The 18,691-nt window shown below is 47.7% G+C and overlaps 1 protein-coding gene across 1 annotated transcript in view; it reads left to right on the plus strand.

The window, feature by feature from the left end:
* The window catches only part of Galnt18 (polypeptide N-acetylgalactosaminyltransferase 18), a 320,423-nt gene that overhangs the window by 215,240 nt on the left and 86,492 nt on the right, over positions 1–18,691 (plus strand). Inside the window, exon 4 of the mRNA XM_059268803.1 lies at positions 18,086–18,269. Within this exon, the coding sequence (XP_059124786.1) occupies positions 18,086–18,269 (184 nt within the window). The remainder of the gene's footprint in view (positions 1–18,085; positions 18,270–18,691) is intronic.

Here is an 18,691-nt window from a genome sequence, read left to right on the forward strand (position 1 = left end):
GTTCCAATACAGCCAGGATTACATAGAGAAACTCTGTCCCCAAAAAACAAAAAACAAAATAAACAAACAAAACAACAACAACGAAAAAGAAAAAGAAAACTAGGGAACTAAAGACACACACTCCCTGGGGTCATTTTTTTTAACAGGCATCTCAGCTGCTCAGGACTGAAAACTGGCTGCTGGGGTTTAAATCCTAATGCTGTCTTTTATACCTAGTGACTTCATGTAATAACCCTGGGCTTTGGTTTTCTTATCTTTAAAAGAAAGGGAATGTGTTGGTTGTTTTCCTTATCACTATGACCAAAAAAAAAAAAAAAAAAAAAAAAAAAAAAAAAAAAACCCTGACAGAACATCTGAAGGAGGAAGGGCTTATTCCTTATTCTGACTCACAGTTTAGGGGCTACAGTCCATCACGGCAGGAAAGGTTTAGAGCTGGGTAGGTCAGCCCACGCAGATGGGAGCTTACAGCACTGTCTTCTCTTGTGGTGCTGACCAGGGAGCAGAGAGCACTCAGGCAGGAAGTGGAGTCAGGCTATACCCTGCAAGACCCTCCTCTAGACTCTGCACCCCAGAGATTCTAGAACCTACCTAAACAGTACCACAGGCTGGCAGGTCAGGGGCCACTCCTGGGATTTCTGAGATCTAGAGAATGTGGACAGTGGGCACAGGAAGGAGTCACTTTACAGAAAGGCAGATCTCTCTCTCTCTCTCTCTCTCTCTCTCTCTCTCTCTCTCTCTCTCTCTCACACACACACACACACACACACACACACACACACACACACACACTGTGTACCAAGCACATAGTCACAAACATTTTGTTCACTACCTCATCCTTTTCATCTAGAAAACGCAAATACCAACAGCTTCTCTCAGGGTTGTTTAGAAGATTAAATAATGCCTATAATGTGTAGAGCACTTCGCTGTGGGAACACAGCAGTTATTTAATAAATGCTAATTTCCTTCCTTTTCCCTTCAAACGGAGCATTATTCCCCAGGCCTGGGGGCGGGTGGGCTGAAGAATGGAAGCTAAGGAGCAAGTCTTTGTCTCTACCATCTCATACAGTCCACATCACGCGGGTCACAGCAGAGCTCCTGCTCACTTACCAACTGGGCTCTCACAAGGCCCAATCAACAGAAATGTTGAATCTCTCTCCTAATGCCTCTTCTTTTTTTTTTTTTTTTGGTTTTTCGAGACAGGGTTTCTCTGTGTAGTTTTTGCGCCTTTCCTGGAACTCACTTGGTAGTCCAGGCTGGCCTCGAACTCACAGAGATCCGCCTGGCTCTGCCTCCCGAGTGCTGGGATTAAAGGCGTGCGCCACCACCGCCCGGCCTAATGCCTCTTCTTAACTTTCCCACAATAGGAGCCCCTCAAGAGTTCTCCAGGCTCCCCTGACTCCTATTCTTTCTATGTGGAGTCATTGGTTATAGTATAGGCAAAATTTTGGTTCCCAAAGGCTTCCTTCCAGAATCTACCATCCATGAAATCACAGCTTTGCTGTCCCAGCCACTCTGCCATCTGTCTGCTGAAAGCCAGGTTCTGTACACCTGGCCTCCCCTTTCTCTCCAATGGACACTGTGAGAAGAGATGGACATTTCCTCTGATGTGCTCATCAATGAGGGTTAATACCTCTTGTCAACTAGATGAAACCTAGAGTCACCTAGGAGATGGGCCTCTGAGCATGACTGTGGAGGATTGTCTTAACTGGTTTCGTTGAGGTGGGAAAAACCACCCACAATGGGTGGCACCATTTCCTGAGATCTATAGATCCTGAGCTGTATAAAATGGAGAAAGTGAGCCGAGCAAAACATTCATCTTCTGCTTTCTGACTTCAGATGCAACGTGACCAACTGCCTCAAGGTCCTGCTACCATGGCTTCCCTGCCACGCTGGACTGTACCCTTGAACTATAAACCGAACTCTCTCAAGTTCCTTTTGTCCGGGGCTTTTATCACAGCAACAGGGAAAGTGGCAGACACCATTTGGCTGCCTCAGCAGTCAGCTCTTCATGACTGATGAGAACTGACAAGTGTAGAAGAGCAAAGGGTTTTAAACGGACACTGCAGAGTCCTTGAAGGACCAGGAATGGCCTCTGGGGACATCCTAGGCTCTGACCCAGGCGATTGGCCTTTGTGCATTTGTATGCTTGTATGTATGTACATGGGGTGTGTTTTCATAGGAAAGATCACTATGTTTCTCTAGGCCCATTGATCCCCCAAGCCTGAGGAGCCAGGCTTTATTCCCTCTAGCTTCTGGAAGAAGACACCATGGATCAGCAAGTCACAAGTGTCCTATCTTGAGGGAATGGAAGCCTTCTCTTCCATACCTAGGCAGCTGATGCCTTCTTGTGTGCCCCTCTAGAGTGCTGCCCTCTGTCTATCTTGATCTGTTGGGTCCAAGGCTCAACTACCTGTAGACTGCAGACCCAGAGTGCTCTCTGCCCTTGTTCCTTTGGCGTCACCAAACACTTCCTGTCTTACATGAGCTGGTGCCTGGTAGGAGTTCACCTTACCTGTAGCTAATAACTGCGTTTCCACAAACTGAATTATGCATGGGACTCTCTGATCGCCACACTTGGCTTCCGGACATAAGTTCTCTTCTGTTACCCTGGCTGCCGTGTAGCCTTCTGGGAAGTTTTCTCATCACTCCTACCTCCAAGGTTTGCTCTACTGATTCACCCATCACTCCCACGTGGGAACCCCTTCCCTATCATCCAGCCACTCTCCATGGTAACCTGTTCATCCTTTCTTTTCTGCCCTGTTGACAGCAAACTCCCTCTGCCTCCCTTCTCGCCCTTTTGCAAGCAGCTTCTGTGAATCCCAGAGCAAGATCAAGGAAGCCAAGAGGTGTTGGTGCACACTGTCCACAGGCCCAGCCAGCATCCTGGCAGTTCTTTGTTCTTCAAAGTCAGTGGGGAAAAGCCATATAAAGTAACACTCCTCTACCAGTTCCTCGGTTTCCTGTGTAGACTTTAAAACTTGACTGTCTTTGAATGTGAAGTTGTTCAGTCCTGCGGAGTGGAAACTGAGGAACATGGCTGGGCTAGATAGGAGTCCGTCTCCCACTTGCCCCCACATCAGTGACTTGCTACTGCTATCCTTGTATTGATAGCAAGTGGATGGACACTTGCATGTACTTAGTACAATGTCCTCAGCCTACAGACAGATCCTTCACATGTTTCCAGTGTCCCAGAACTTTCTCTCACAACATGGATGTCTTTCTTCCCATCAGTGATGCCACCTCTGGTCTTTCCTGTTCTCCTTTTCTGCCTCTTTCTTCTTCCCTATTCTTTGTAGCTCTACCTTGCCGGTGACATCATCTTAAAGAGAAGTCCATTGCTTTACTCTCAAGTAGAGGACTGTGTATCCTCATAACTCATGCTTCTGGCGGGAAGGCCTGAAGCTCCCTGAAGTTGCCTACCTTGCCTTTTATACTGTCTGGTCTTAGGTCCCCATCTCATGGGATTGTTGTGCAGATTATAGGAGTCAGTGTAGGTAGAGCACGTGACCCAGGCTCTGCCACACATTGTGCTCCAACAAGGAAATTCCCTCCTTATCTTCCTTCCAATTCCCTATGGCCATTGACTCTGCTTAGACACAATCACTTCCTTATGAATGGCCAGGGTCTTATCTATGGTTCTCTTGGTGTACACCATTGGAAATCAATCATAAGTCAAGGGAACCTCACTCATACCTAGTGTCTTAGGGTTTCTGTGGAGACACCATGGCCACAGCAACTCTTATAAAGGAAAACATTTAATTGTGGTGGCTTGCTTACAGTTCAGAGGTTCAGTCCATTCTCTTCATGGCAGGGAGCATGGCAGCATGCAGACAGACATGGTACTGGCTACATCTTGATCAGAAGGCAACAGGAAGTGGACTGAGTATCACACTGAGTGAAGCATGAGCAAAAGAGACCTCAAAGCCCACCCTTGTAGTGACACACTTCCCTCAACAAGGCCACACCTCCTAAGAGTGCCACTCCCTTTGGGGGCCATTCCTTTCAAACACAACACCTAGGGTTCTGACTGTGAGACCTTCCCAGGCCCACATTGACCACCTTGTTGAGAAGGCTTCCCAGTGCTGTGTCCTCCACACTTTTGCTGAGGGAGTGGATGAATGATTTGGGAAAGATGCTAAGAGGTCCAAGCTGTAAAACTGGAAATCCACACAGGCAGGTACAGTGGGTTCTTCCATACATCATATCCCCTTCAGACCAGGTATCTGGGTATGTGGTCCTACCCTGGAGCTAGTCCAGCCTTGCACCTGTATGACCCATGGGCTGTTCCCATGGTGAGTACCAGCTCTAGCTATCCCAACTTTTCATTTTCTAGAGGTATGAGAAGGTTGTCACAGTGTCAAACAGAGTCAGGATGTGGCAAGGGAGGACTTCAAGAACCTCACTAAGGTACTAGACCTAGCCTGCTCCCATCCCAGATACTTTTCCTAGCCACAGTCTTGTTAGAGCCCCAGTGCGGTCTTGATGGCTGAAGCTCACTAAAGAATGCATATCTTGCATTAAAAGAGATGTAACCCAAACATCTCCCTTCCATGAGTGTCTGGCATGCGGCAGGTGTCTGATCTGGTGCTCCAGTAGATATATTTAATGAACAAATGGATAAAAGGTCCCTACTTCCATTTCAGCCCATCTCCCAGAGGCCTTTACTATGAGGGTACCCATTAAAACTCCGTTATGACTTCTTAACATTTTGGGACCATCTTCCAAGGCCTTTATAATCTTTCCTCCACTCACTCATCCAAGCTCCTTTCCCCTCATTTGATCTGTATCCAACATCCAGCTATCCCCTCACTAGGTCACCACATCTGAGTCCTGCAATACACATTCACATCTGTCTCCTCTCTCCTCTCTGTGCTTCTCTGCTTGGGATGTTTTCTGTGCCTCCTTGACTTCTTAGCAAAATCCCATCATCCATTTAGTCTGTACAAACTCAATCATCATTGTATTAAACCTTCGAACCCTCTCATAGCCATCCAATCCTGTGCTGCCTCTGCTTTGAGAACCCCATTGAGGACAATAGGCTAGCTCTGTGGGGCTTGTTGAATGCATGAATGCCCAGTCAACAGGAGCCCTGTCCCTGGAGCCAAAGACCAGCCATCTACCACACACAATGCACTAAGGTATTTGTTTAATGATTTGTTTCCACTGAAGCGTGATCGTGTTGGGAGAACTCTGAATTGCTTCCTACACCTAGTGCTCAGCACTGCACTCACAACATGCCAAGTTCTGGGTAAACATCTGCTTGGTGAACTCCAGAGTGAAGAGAGTGCAGAGGGGATGTGGAGTAGAGAAGCAGCAATATCTTCAGCATTGGAGGGCATGTCTGTCAGGAAAGTAATATTTCTTGGGTCTCTAAGGCAAGTTTCTGGAGAAAAATGTGATGATGGATGGTCCTAAAATGGAGAGGTCAGAAGAAATCGATGGTTTTCAAGGCCTGACCAAAACTGTGCTGGCATTGTGCTAGCTACAAGGGTCATAGACATCTGAGGGCAGCTCCTCACATGCTCATTCCTCCCACCTCCCCCTGTATCCAGCCTTGCAGTGGATATGCCTGGCCTAGCAGTCCATTTCTGGCACTCTGATAGCATACTGGGAACCCGGGCTTTGGAGTTTTGGCAGCTTACAAAGGAGACTGCAGGACCTGGAGGTGGGTCAGTAAACCCACGTGTCTGCAGGTGGAGCCTGGGAGAAGGCCAATGTCAGAGGTTCGCCAGGATGCTGGCAAGGGTGTCTCTTTAGCCTAGACTCTGAATGGAAAACAGCAAACAGCAAAAGTAGTTGTTTGCCTAACCAGACAAACTCTAGCAGTTAGTGAACTATGTAAACCTGCTGCCTCAGGCAAGGGCCCTGCCCAAACAGCATCCAAGCCTGGATTTAGGCCTATTTCAAACCCAACCTCCTCCAGCCTGGTCAGGACTCAGACTGTGGTAGAAATGGCTTCTAGTGAACAATGCAAACCCGTATTCTTCTCTGACTCCAGGCTTATTCATTGTGACCATGTCACAGCTGAGGCTGGGCTTCCTCGGTCTGGGAGAGGATGGGAGGGAAGCTCAGAAATGCTTGTTGAATGCCTGGATGCCCGCCAACAAGAACACTGTCCCTGGAGCTACAGTATTATCTACCAAACCCCTTGACAATTCTCCACCTTAGAAGACTAGACCCTAGCATTGAACTTGGGTTCAGACTGATGGGATTTGAAGCAGGGCTTCCTCTTTGGCATTGTGACATTAGACAAGGGCACTAATTTTCTTGTCTGTAAAGTGGAGTTTGTAAGTCATACCTGCCTTGTAGGTCAAAGTGAAGGTCTAATGGACTGAGTTATATGAAGTGGCTCAGATTGTGTCTGGTAAATATGTGCAATGCCCCTAAATGTTTCCAACACCACAGCTAGGACAGGAGTAAGCTGAAGGCATGCGGCTCTATAACCTACGATGACCATGAACTTCTGATCCTCTTGCTTCTGTCTCTCAAGTGTTGGGGTTATTGGTGCACAGTACAATGCCTGGTGTGTGCTGGGGATTGAACCCAGGGCTTCACACATGCTAGGTAAGCACACTGCCGACTGAGCCATATCTCCAGCCCTCTTTTACGTTATTTCAGTTCCTTCAAGGGAACAGAGTATGGGAAGGAGTACTAATACAGGTCCACAGAGGCTCCTAGGAGGAAAGATGGTGAAGTCTGCCCTCTGCCCAGCCTTATGACCCCAGGACTGAGTCTATACTTTGCCGCTTGTTAGCTGTTCAAGTAGACAAGAATCACACCATGTGGAGACTCTGTTCCCCTCTATTTAAAATGTAACTTACAGGATGCCATGAGGGCTGGATGGGACACTATGAAATAAACCTAGTGGGCCCAAACACAGAGAATGTCAGAAGGAGTGAGGTTCAAAACTCCAAGGGAGTTGAGAGGCTCAGCCACAGGGCCACTGACCCTTTCTGGGCATCTTTCTAACGGGGTCCTCTGAATCTGAGCATGTGAGTTTCAGTCCCATATGCCACCTGTCCATCTAGTGAGCAAATCTCCATGTAACCCCAGTTAAGAAGAGGGGGAGAGCCAGGCGGTGGTGGCGCACACCTTTAATCCCAGCACTCGGGAGGCAGAGCCAGGCGAATCTCTGTGAGTTCGAGGCCAGCCTGGGCTACCAAGTGAGTTCCAGGAGAGGCGCAAAGCTACACAGAAAAACCCTGTCTCGAAAAACCAAAAAAAAAAAAAAAAAAAAAAAAAAAAAAAAAAAAAAAAAAAGAAGAAGAAGAGGGGGAGGACCCTATGCACTTCTCCAGGATCCCAGAGTCCAGGGGACAGTCATTGAACCCACACAGAGGGATGCAGGCCCCAGGGCAGGAGGAGCTGAAGTCATCCTGGAGGATCCAGGTGTCAGCACTAGAGAGCATTGAGCTGAGACGTGATCTGCCATTCCTTCACTCCTGTAGGATGTATTTATGAAACAAACACTTCCAGGGTCCTTCCCACAAGCCAAGCCATATGGCACAGCTCTCAGTGCTGGGCCACAGCTCTGTGCTTGCCACCTAAGTGTGCAGAGATAATATCCAGGTGCACAGACCTACCTCTTTCTATCCTGGGACTCCAAATCCTTGAACAGTTCCTCTGGCATGCACTGTTTAGGCAGATATTCTGGGAATAAAGCCCATTTTGAAACAGCCCTCCATGATGGCTGCTAGAAATAGGGATAAAACTAGCCTGGCCCCCAATTACTAGCCTCACATTGTTCATCTATGAAATGGATCCAAGCACCTAAATGAAGGTAAATAAAGAGAAGTGGATAGCCTTCCTGTATCTTTTCATCTGCTTTAAGACAAAAGGAGGTTTGTCAGATGTGTGTTCAGTGCCTAGCACAGAGCCTGAAAGGAGATTCATTGAAAGTACCTTTCTGCCCTATGAAGAAGTAGAAAGTGAGTTGAGAATAGGAATTCTAGGGTCCGACTCCAGAACTTGGAATATTGGCTCAATGGAATATTGGCCAGTTACTGGACAACTACTTCACTTCCTCATGCCTCAGTGTTCCCATCAATCAAATGGGTTGCTTAATACTTACTTGTTGTAACAGTTGAATGGCAATAACAATGACCCTCTTAGGAGAAATCACATGACAGGGGACTATTTGAAGAAACAGGTGCAGGTTGTAAAGAGAATGGACTTGAGAGAGAATGGAATATAGTGAATAGATGGCCCTGAGGAACAGCAGTGCTCTTCTCTACTGGGCAGGGGTAGGGGTAAAAGGGTGTCCCTGGGAAACATTCCGCAGGCTGGATTCCCCAGGTGATGCAGTTGTGGGAATGATTCCCAGCCCCGGTGGCTTCCTTTAAAAGAGAGGAAGCATCAAGAGTTCAGAATAAGAAGCACAGAGCAGTGCTGCTGAAGCCTTCAGCATGGCATCCCATGCTAAGCCAGGTAGTAGACAGTGTTCTTCTAACTGCGCACACGAGGAAACCAAGGCTCTGGGAGATTCTGTCTGCACCTGGTCACACAGCTAGGAGAAATGTGTGGCAGAGCTGAGAATGGAATGTGCTCAAAATCTTTTCAGAAAGAAAGGAAAATCTAAGGGCTGGAGGCAGACCCTCTGGGCTCTGCCCTGTCACCCACCCCCTCATATGGAGCCTTCTCCTTGAGAATAGATTTCCTGAAGGTGCCCTGTGAGCTGAGGAAAGGGGCGTCACACTTTCCCAAATGATGAGCTGCACCTGCTGTGTGGTGTAAATCTGTGTGACACCTGCGGTCCGGGGCCTCACAAATCAGCCAGATGGAAGCAGCTGGGCAGGTGGCCTGAGCAGAGGTGATTTGCAGAAGGACAGAGCCAATTCACAGCCAAGAAGAGCCTTTACTTCCTCCCTCAGAGGGTGCTAAGGAAGCTTGGAACCCTGCTGATAACTCTGGAGCTTTGGGCCAGAGGTTGCTCCTCATTGGTTTTGTGGAGCAGGTCTTAATAGTCCCCTGTGTGTGAGGGGAAACAGTCCCCTTGCTTCTCAGCCCCACCCCAGATTGGGAGAACTGCAGATGAGGACAGGCATCCTAAAGCATCTGTGCTAGTAAAGGCAGGAATGCCTCAATCAGAGGGAACTTAGTACAAAGGCACTGTGGCACAGGTGAACTCAGGCTGAGAGTAACCAATTCCCTTATGCTTGTTGTGAGTTAACCCAAAATAAACTCCTTTGATTATCAGATAAACTCCGTGGAATTGCCTCATTATCTGGCACCCAACGTGGGGCACAAACTCATGACCCTGAGATTAAGAGTTTCACAGGATCCAGGCCGGGTGAGGCACAGTTCAACGCAGTTCTCTAGAGAACTCTGCCTTGATCCGCAGCACCAGCATCCAGCATCCAAGACCACAAGGTAGCTAAGAGAGTGAGCACGTATGCATCCCAGGTCTTAAGGGGTCCCCTTTTGGCTACGCCCTGGGGGGGAGCAGGTACCTAGAAATTACCTGCTGCCTACTAGGGGCGGTGCTTCAGGGGCAAAGCACAGACAACCACCCCTACAGGATGGAGTAAGCAGCTTCTAACTATTGCTGTGACGCCTACAGAAGTTAGTGTCTGACGCTTGGAGACTTTAAAAATCTCTGAGTTGTGGAATTTTGGACTGAGAATCCTAAACTCTTGTGCTGTCTCTCAAGAGAGTATGATGAAGTTTCTGTGTTGGGCAATGCTATAAAACTGCCCCAAAGAGAATTAAAACTGCGAAAAAGGAGAAGTCAGCACCATATGTCAAGTTGGCCTCTGGCTTACCTGCCAAATGTGCTGGACCTTCCCAAATGCCATCCCCAGGGTGGGAGGGCCTGGACCTTCCCAAGTGCCATGCCCAGGGTGGGAGGGCCTGGACCTTCCCAAGTGCCATGCCCAGGGTGGGAGGGCCTGGACCTTCCCAAGTGCCATGCCCAGGGTGGGAGGGCCTGGTCCTTCTGGAATCTGCTTTGCACCTCATGATCCCTGCTCTGTTTGCCGTCAGCTTGGATGAAGCCTGTTATTGTATGGAGGCTCCAGCTTTTCTGGGGCTCTGAGTTCATACCCTTCCTAGATGATGGGGAAGGCCCTACTGTGTACCCCAAGCCAGAGTACCAGGGCTGGAGCAGTGGCTCCAACTTGGACTCAGCTGGCATCAATCATTTCTATGGTCTGTTTAATAAGCCCTGTGGTTCCTTCCTAAAGCCACCAGAGCAGAAGGAGTCATTTATGCTTAAGCAGCTTCCAGCATCTGGGCACTATCCCACCTTTGCTTAATAGTGTTCCCTCCTTGAGCCCCAGGGAGTACAAAGTTGAGCTGGTCCTTCTCCAAGTTCACTGAACCAGGGGAACAGCTGATCTCAGTTCATTATTTGCATTTTTCATTTACTCAATTCCTCAAGGTGGATGAGCAGACAGCCACAGAAGGCTGGCCCCAAGGAAGAGCTATAGCAGATGCTCATGATTTGAGAGAGACAAGGCTGTGGGGCAGAAAGGAAGATGGCACAGTCTTTAGGGTCAGGCAGATCAGAGCAGGACTCCCCACTCCTCCTTACCTCTGTGCATCTAGACCACGCTCGGTGAAATCTCAGATCCTTCTCTCGTCATTATGTGAAGGTGGCACTGGCCTCTGAGCCATGTTGCCTAGACCTGTATCACTTGGCTGGTGCTGTGGCATTGAGCTTCTCCTTGCTTCTCTCTGGGCTCTGAAGACTACTTCATTTGTGGTAACAATAAATCAAGAGGGGAAAGATTAATGTCCAATCATGGTTTCAGAGGTTTAGGACAATGGCTAATTGTTCCTGTTGTTTCTGGGCCCATGGGGAGGCTGGAAGGGAGTATATGGTAGAACAGTGGGGCTTGCCTCATACAGACAGAGATGGGGGAGTAGAAGGGGAGTGAGGTGGAGGAGAATGAGATAGAGAGGAGGAGGAAGAGGAAGTCTATGTTGACCAATGACAACAATGACTATGAGGAGGAAGAGCCAGGATCCTGATTTCTCTTTCAAAGGCACACTCTCATTGACCTTTTTCTCTAACCAGGTCTCACCTCCTAAGGTCTTCATCACCTTCCCTTATTCCATTAAGTTGAAACTCCATACGTGAATTAATACATTTATGAGGTCAGAGCCCAAATTATCAAGTCATTTCTAAACTCTGTTACATGGAAAGCCAAATCTTCACCTGATCCCTGGGGGCTATTTATGATCCAAACTGTAGCCAACAGTATTATGGATATTGAAAGTGTTAAATGAGTCCTATGTGAAGCAGGTTTTGAGCACAAGAAGGTAGATAAAGGAACTTTACCCACTGTCTGTGAGGTGGGAGTGCATATTTTAGATGTGTTCTGTGAGTTATGATAAAGTGGTGGGGAGAATACTTGAAGAGTGGATCTAAAACAATGAGTACAGTGCCCATGACATGACACCCCACATGGAAAGCACCACAGACTGCACTCTTCCTGCTCTGGGTTAGAGTGCTGGACCTAACTCGTCATTGTGAGCCCATAGATCCTGTACAATGCATCTCCTTCTGCAAGCACAGCCCCCCCCCGACCCCTCCCCCGCTTAGCATTAGTGGCATCAGGCCAGGGGCTTGAAACAACATGTGTGTGTGTGTGTGGGGGGGTGTTACACCACAGACATTGTGGGTGTTACACCATAGGCATTAGAAATTGAGAGAGAAGAGGGGGAGGGCAAGGGAGGAGGAGCTAGAACGAGGTTTGATTAGAGCCCAACACACGACTACTGGGCAAACATTTTCATGTCCTTTGCCGCAGTCACCTTCAAAAATCAATTTCATCCACTTTGTAGCAGGACACAGTGTGATGAGGACAAGCCACCATGTAGCAGAAGAGCAGGGTGAATGTGGTTGAAGCCTGGCTTTGGAGACCCTACTAATTTTGGAGTACGTATTTCTAGTGGATTTGGGTATTCCTAGTGCCGAACCATGACATCAGGGAGTAGAATGAGAAATAAAGTGGGGGCTCTTCAGTGGTAATTCTGGGGCTATATTCTATCACTTAGTCAGACTAAGTTGAGGGGTGATAGTATGCCTGGTCTCTGTGATCATATGTAACAGCCTTCTGTGGGGCTCCTTCATGGACCACTTTTCCCAAGTCTTTGCCAAACAAACACAGCCAGCCCAGCCTTCAAGTGAAGGGACTGTTTAATCTAAGGTCATTTGAAATCTCCTTCAGTGCCAGCTGACTTTGAAGAAGTGCAGCTCTTAAAGTAGCTGGACTGAAGTGCAGAGGACAGAAGAATGACCCAAGGAAGGCATTTGTAACCTGTGGATAAGTTGAGTTGAAAGCTTGATGCTTTCACAATGAGAGTTAAACATGCATCCAATGGTTCCATTCTGGAGTCTATGCTTTCCTGCCCAGGTTACCTTGCTCATCAGCATGGCCCCCTGAGATCATTTTCTTCCTGGAGGATGTGATGAGTGTCACCTTCCTTCAGCTTTCTTTGGCTCTCCAGGGCTATGATGATCAGCTAGCTTTGACAGCCATGGCATCCTTACCTATAATCTCTGTTTAAAGTGTGTTGACATAGGATTTGTGTTTCAATGGCCTTAAATGGCTTTAGAGAATGGCCAGTTAATCTTCTGATATGAAGAGGACCAGCTGCTGCTCACTCTTAAAGGAATAAACCAAATAAAATGTGCTATGTTTTTCATCTTTAAATCAACATCATTAGTGGCTAGTTGTTACTGTTCACACCAACCAGTGGAGGTGAAGCAGAGGGTCAAGTAACACCTGATCCAGGCTGGGCTTGCAGGGATAGCATGAGGTCAGGAAGAGGAGTGGCCAGAGGGAGACAAGACAGTGGTCTGTGCAGAGGGCAGTTGGGAAACTACAAGGGACAGTCCAAAGCATGTCTAAGGGAACCCCAGTGTCTCCCAGAGCCTGTATGTTGGGCTTGGTCTCCAGCCTGTGGCATTATTAGGAGGTGCTGGAACCTCACAATGTATCCAACATTTTGACACACACACACACACACACACACACACACACACACACACGCGCGCGCACATGTGCACAGTGTGCATGTGGAAGCCAGAGGACAGTCCTAGCTATTTCAAAGATGCTGTCCATACTGTTTATTTAGACAGGGTCTCTCACTGGCCTGGAATTTGCCAAGTGGGCTAGGCTGTCTGGCTAGTGAGCTCCAGGGATCCAACTGTCTTATCTCCCATTTGCTGGGATTACAGGTGCACAAAACCGTGATAGGCTTTTTATGTGGTTCTGGGGATTAAACTCAGGTCCACATACTTGCAAGACAAGCACTTTACAACTGAGCCACATCCCTGGGCAACTTCTTAGTGACTCCTCTGTGGCGAAGAGAGTGAAGACGTTTTTTGGAATCCTCATGGAAGGGCACCAGGTCACTGTGATTTTACAGTGCCCTCTCAAATTGAGGAGCTCCAGTGATGTGGGGAGCTGTGCCTTTAAGAAATGATAAGAGCCTGGAGAGGTTGCTCAGTGGTTAAAAGCACACACCCCTTGCAGATGATACAGGTTTGGATCCCAGCACCCACACAGCAGCTAACAACTGTCTGTAACTATAGTTCTAAGGGATCTAATGCCCTCTTCTGACCTCCATGGGCATGTCACATATGTGGTACATAAGCATATATGCAGGCCAAACACATAGAAGAAGAAAAGGAGGAAGAAGAAGGAGAAGGAAGAGGAGGAGGAGGAGGAGGAGGAGGAGGAGGAGGAGGAGGAGGAAAAGCATGCAGGCTCTTCCCTTGTGAATGAGACTATAAAGCCCTTACCAAAGAGGCTTTAGGAGCATTCCACCAACTTCACCCTTCGTTTCATGCCATGTAGAAATAACAGCGAGTTTCCCTCTCTACCCTTCCCACATGAGATGCTGGTGACTTCATCTTAAATAGTCTAGCCTACTGAACTCTGATGAAATGGATCTCCATTTCATAAATGACCTAGTGTGCGTACTCCTTACAGCCAGACTCTAGGAAGGACTTGGACAACAACTCTACCCATATAACCTGATTACTCCCATATCCCTCACCTCCTGATGCCATCACATGGAGGTTAGGATTTCAACAAGCATTGAATGGGGCTCAAACACTCAGTCCACTGTAGACTGTCTTGCTCACAGCCACAGGCACAGCAACTGGTAAGTATATGATAGTTATTGAATGGAAGAATGAACAAATGAATGAGTAGTCTTTCTCTTCATTCCTGCTCCCCTGAGACCAACAGCACACAGAGGGGATGATCCCCTGAACACTAAAAGATAAAGAAGAGGTACTGGTCTGCCTGCCTATGGCAAGTCTAGCCAAAATCTTCTACAAAACATCCATGCCTCTGCTTTCCAAGAGCAGAGAGGCTGGTGCAAACCAACTTCCCAATGTTTTGATTTCCTTCACACTTAAGACCATGGTGTCCAGCTAAGCATTTAAACCTGATTAACAGTTGTGGGTGGGTGCCTCACCTCCTGTTCAGCCTGTGAGTCATCACTCTGGACTCGCTGGTGAACCACAGAAGCACCACAATGGGGCAGATATAGGGAAAGAGTTGTGTGCATCCTGGCTGTGGGATTCCCCACTTCTCGTTGGTCTGAAGGAGTGTGACGGGCTCTTGGGGATCACTCCTTATGGGGCCATGGAGCATGGCCTGCACGCTCTCAGGGTGTCATCAGCACAGCTTACTGAAGTGTCTCGGATGTCAGCAGAGCAGGAATTTGTGGACAGAAGGAGAGGGCTGGAAGCACCAAACAAACAGGAGGGTGCTTGGCCCCATGCAGGACACAAATTGTGTTTCTCTGTCAGCACTGGCTGTGGACAGCTCCAGCATTTACTCTGCCTCTGGAAAAGCCACAAAGAGCAGACCTCCTACCTCCTGGCTTCCCAGCATGCTGCGTTAAGTGCAAAGTATAGCTTCTCCACTCTGCCGTTTCTCATCTATCCTGCTCTACTATGATATTTTCTGAAACATTATTTATATTTTTTTTTAAAATACTTTTCAGTGAGGTCTATGGTCAGTTAGTATCCCAACTACTTGGGAGGCTGAGGAAGGATCACCAGTTCAAAGCTAGCATGGGTAATTTAGTGAGACCTTGTCTCAAAATTTATATATATATATATATATATATATATATATATATGTATATGTATACATGTATGTATGTATGTAGTTGTGTGGTAGGTTGCTTGCTTAGCATGCATGAGGTCTTGGGCTCCAGTACACATCCCCTCCCCCACCCACCCACCCACCCCCGCCAACAAAAAAACAACCCATACTTTTTCCTATAGTTTACATAGGAGGAAAGTTAAAAATTCTTTTAATCATTCAGGTTAGAACTTTGAAAAGCAAAGTCTTGGGTTAGGTAGGAAAGTAAAAATGTAGATCAAATATGATGGTTAGTCATTATATTTATCCCCAAGCTTCCCAGGAGCCTTAGCTAAAGGCATGTGTGATCCGTTATGTGCCTGTGTTTAGCTATAAAGTGAAAGAGACATTTTTTCTATTTTGCAACAAGTTCTGAGAAATACTTTAAATATATAAAATATTTAGCAAGATATATAATATACATTCATTTATAATAATATTAATATATATAATGTATATCTCATAGGCAACATGCTGGAAAACAGGTTTCTGAGAACATGGAGGTACCTTTAGGTATCTCACACTTATTTAACAATTGACAAAGGTTGGAGGAAAACATGCAAGTTGAATTAGGTAAAAGTACTTTGCAAAGACTGGACCAGACTCATCCATCATCTGGAATATTTTTAGCACTTCAATGCCCTTTTCCTCTCCTACCCCACCCTGTCTTCCTCCCTCTCCTCCTCTTTACCCCCACCCCTTCCCTTCCAGTCCTCTTTCTCCCTTTTCAACATTAGCAGTCACTGGCACACATTTGAATCTGAGCATGTTTGGAATTCAGCTGGCTAAAGGCAGACTTGCCCATCGGCAGCCTTTGTCTGGCTCCCTGGTGACAGAGGTTGTAAAGGAACTAAAACTTTTAGCAAAACGGAATCTGTCACACTTGCTGTGTCTTCTCAGCTGACCCTTCTGTGTCTGATACCATTTCCTTGTCCCACTCTTATTCCAACGCCACTCTGCATCAGAATAGCTCACACTGCTTTGTTTGAAGACAATCCCAGAAGTCACTGGCTTCAGCTATCAAACGCTGCTTGGACTAGAATTGCAGTCAGGGTATGGGTCTCCGGGCAGCTTGTCAGCTAGCTTATGTCTGCTCTGCATGAGGTCATGGATTCGTCTGTCTCTTTCAGACCTTAACAACACTTCAGTGGGGTCAGAAGGTCTGCGATGTCTACGCATCTGCTGGGAGGCTAGCTTCAGCTTCTGAGCAGCCAGAAAGGAAAAACTGGAGTTTCAGGTCCCTTGAGATAGACAAGGGAGGGTATGAACTCAACTTGGAGAGGGGGGATTCCTGTGGGGACCCTTCAGCAGCAATCCCCACAGCATGCCCTCATCAGTGTCTTAGAACATTGTTCTTGGTGTATACGAGCTAAGATATTAACATCGAGTACATGCAAGTTCCTTGCTTCAATATGAAATACAGAAGTGCCTCACCCGTGACTCATCATGCCCTGATAGATTTGCTCCTGGTGATAGGTAGTTGGCTCAAAAATGAATCCTGCTCAACAGACTGTGAGGAGTCCCAGGTTCCTTTTTTTCCCCTGCTATGAAGCATAATGATCATGGCCACTGTGTCCTCCCAGGCTGAGAACACCCATCGTAAAGATAGAGAAACAGCATGGTGCATACCAAGCCAGGCCCAGTGACAGTGGGTAGCAGCCCACTGGCCCCCTTGTTCCCACAGCACAGTGCTTGCTTGCCATTGACCTCCCAGAAACATGATCCAGGCAGTCCAAGCTAAAGTATCGTCCACTGGGGCTTCTCTGGTTGGCAGCAGGAGCAATGGAGGGGGCTGGGCCAGAGGCAGCTGAGCTGACAAGAAGCATGGTTTGTTAGTTACTTTTCTCATGCTGTGACCACATACCTGACAAGAAACAATTTAAGGGGAGAAGTTTTTTTCGGCTCATGGTTTTGCAAGAGACATTCCTTTGAAAGCATTGTCCAGAGAATGTGAGGTGGCTTGTTATAAACTCACTGGCTGCTGGGAGCAGAGTGGACTATAGACCCACCCACCCCCAGTGACTTGCTTCCTCTAGCTAGGTCCCATCTCACAAATGTTCCATGACCTCCATGTATTGTTCAATGTGGGCTGGTGAGTGACTTGGGGAGAGAAAGAGACCCAATGTGATCCAAGGATTTCAGCTCAGAAATGCAATGCATGTTGGTATCTCAGTCATGAGCTGGGAGGAGGAGAGAGGAATCTAGGAGACATCTACAATGTGGGTATGTATAAGTGACCCTTGTAATAGAGCCAAATCTCCAGCAGGACAGGACAGTGAGGGATCAACACCTAAAAGGTGTGACCCTAGCTAGCATCTTTGTCCAAGATATGTGGCCAGGGAAAAGGCAAGGCAGCGAGTTCCTGCCTGGCCAAGGACAGAGCTCCACTACCTGGAGGCTGGCTGCAGAGTTGGAGCAGATCAGAGACTGATGCCCTCCCTCACACACAGGGCAGCACCGAGTGGACAGAGGTAGGCAAAGGTGGCTTGATGTCACTTCTTGGGACCCCCAAACAGTCCTCAGGACAGTGCCACCAGCTGAGGACTTCGGGTCCAAACACGTGAGCCTATAGGGAACACAACACTTTGTATCATATTCTAAATTTTGATGGCCCAGGCTGGTCAAATCCATAGACCAAGTGTAAACCTGCCTCTGGCACTCACAGGCTGTATTAGGTGGGGAAACTGACTAGTTCTCTCAGCCCCCAACCTTCCTGTTGCCTTGATGTGTTGATGAGCTAGACAATGTGTGTGAGTTCTTGATAAGTGTATGATACTGAGGCTAAGTAAATACCATCTTCCTGTTTTCCCTCAAAGCTGAGCTGTGCTGGCCACCACTGGGGGCCAGTGAAAATCTGCAGAGTGGGGTGGGGTGCTCGTGCCTCCTGGGTAGGGGTAGCATTTCACCTAGGTACTGTGAATGCTTTGGCTGCTTCTCCCTTTGCTCTTACTCAGCTGTTTTCTCACCAACAGAGGAGCTCAAAGAGAAGCTGACCGAGTACGTGGACAAGGTGAATGGCCAGAAGCCAGGCTTCATCAAAGTTGTGCGCCACAGCAAGCAGGAAGGCCTCATCCGCTCCAGGGTCAGCGGCTGGAGGGCAGCCACAGCCCCTGTGGTAGCACTGTTCGATGCCCACGTGGAGTTCAATGTGGGCTGGTGAGTGCTTCAGGGAGAGGAATGGGTCCAGTGTGATCCAGTGGGTCTGACTCAGAAGTGCAGGGCATTCTGGGATATTAGTCATGAGCTGAAGGAGAAGAAGAGGGTTGTAGGGACAGCTGAGGTATGGGTGTGTGAGTAAGCCAAATCTTGCAATAGGGCTTGGCCACAAGCAGGGCCAAAGAGTCAGGGATCAGAACTTGAAAGGTATGGTAACACCTGATGTAGCCTGCCACCCAGCTCCCAAATAAATACATGAAGACTTATTATTACTTATGAATGCCCGGCCTTAGCTTGGCTTGTTTCTAGTCAGCTTTTCTAATTTAAACGATCCTGTTTCTCTTTAACTACATTTTGCCTCTAGGCTTTTTACCTTTCTTTATTCTACATATCTTTCTTTCCTTCTTATTACATGGCTGGCT

Source organism: Peromyscus eremicus, chromosome 1, assembly GCF_949786415.1.
Source record: "Peromyscus eremicus chromosome 1, PerEre_H2_v1, whole genome shotgun sequence".
NCBI lineage: Eukaryota > Metazoa > Chordata > Mammalia > Rodentia > Cricetidae > Peromyscus > Peromyscus eremicus.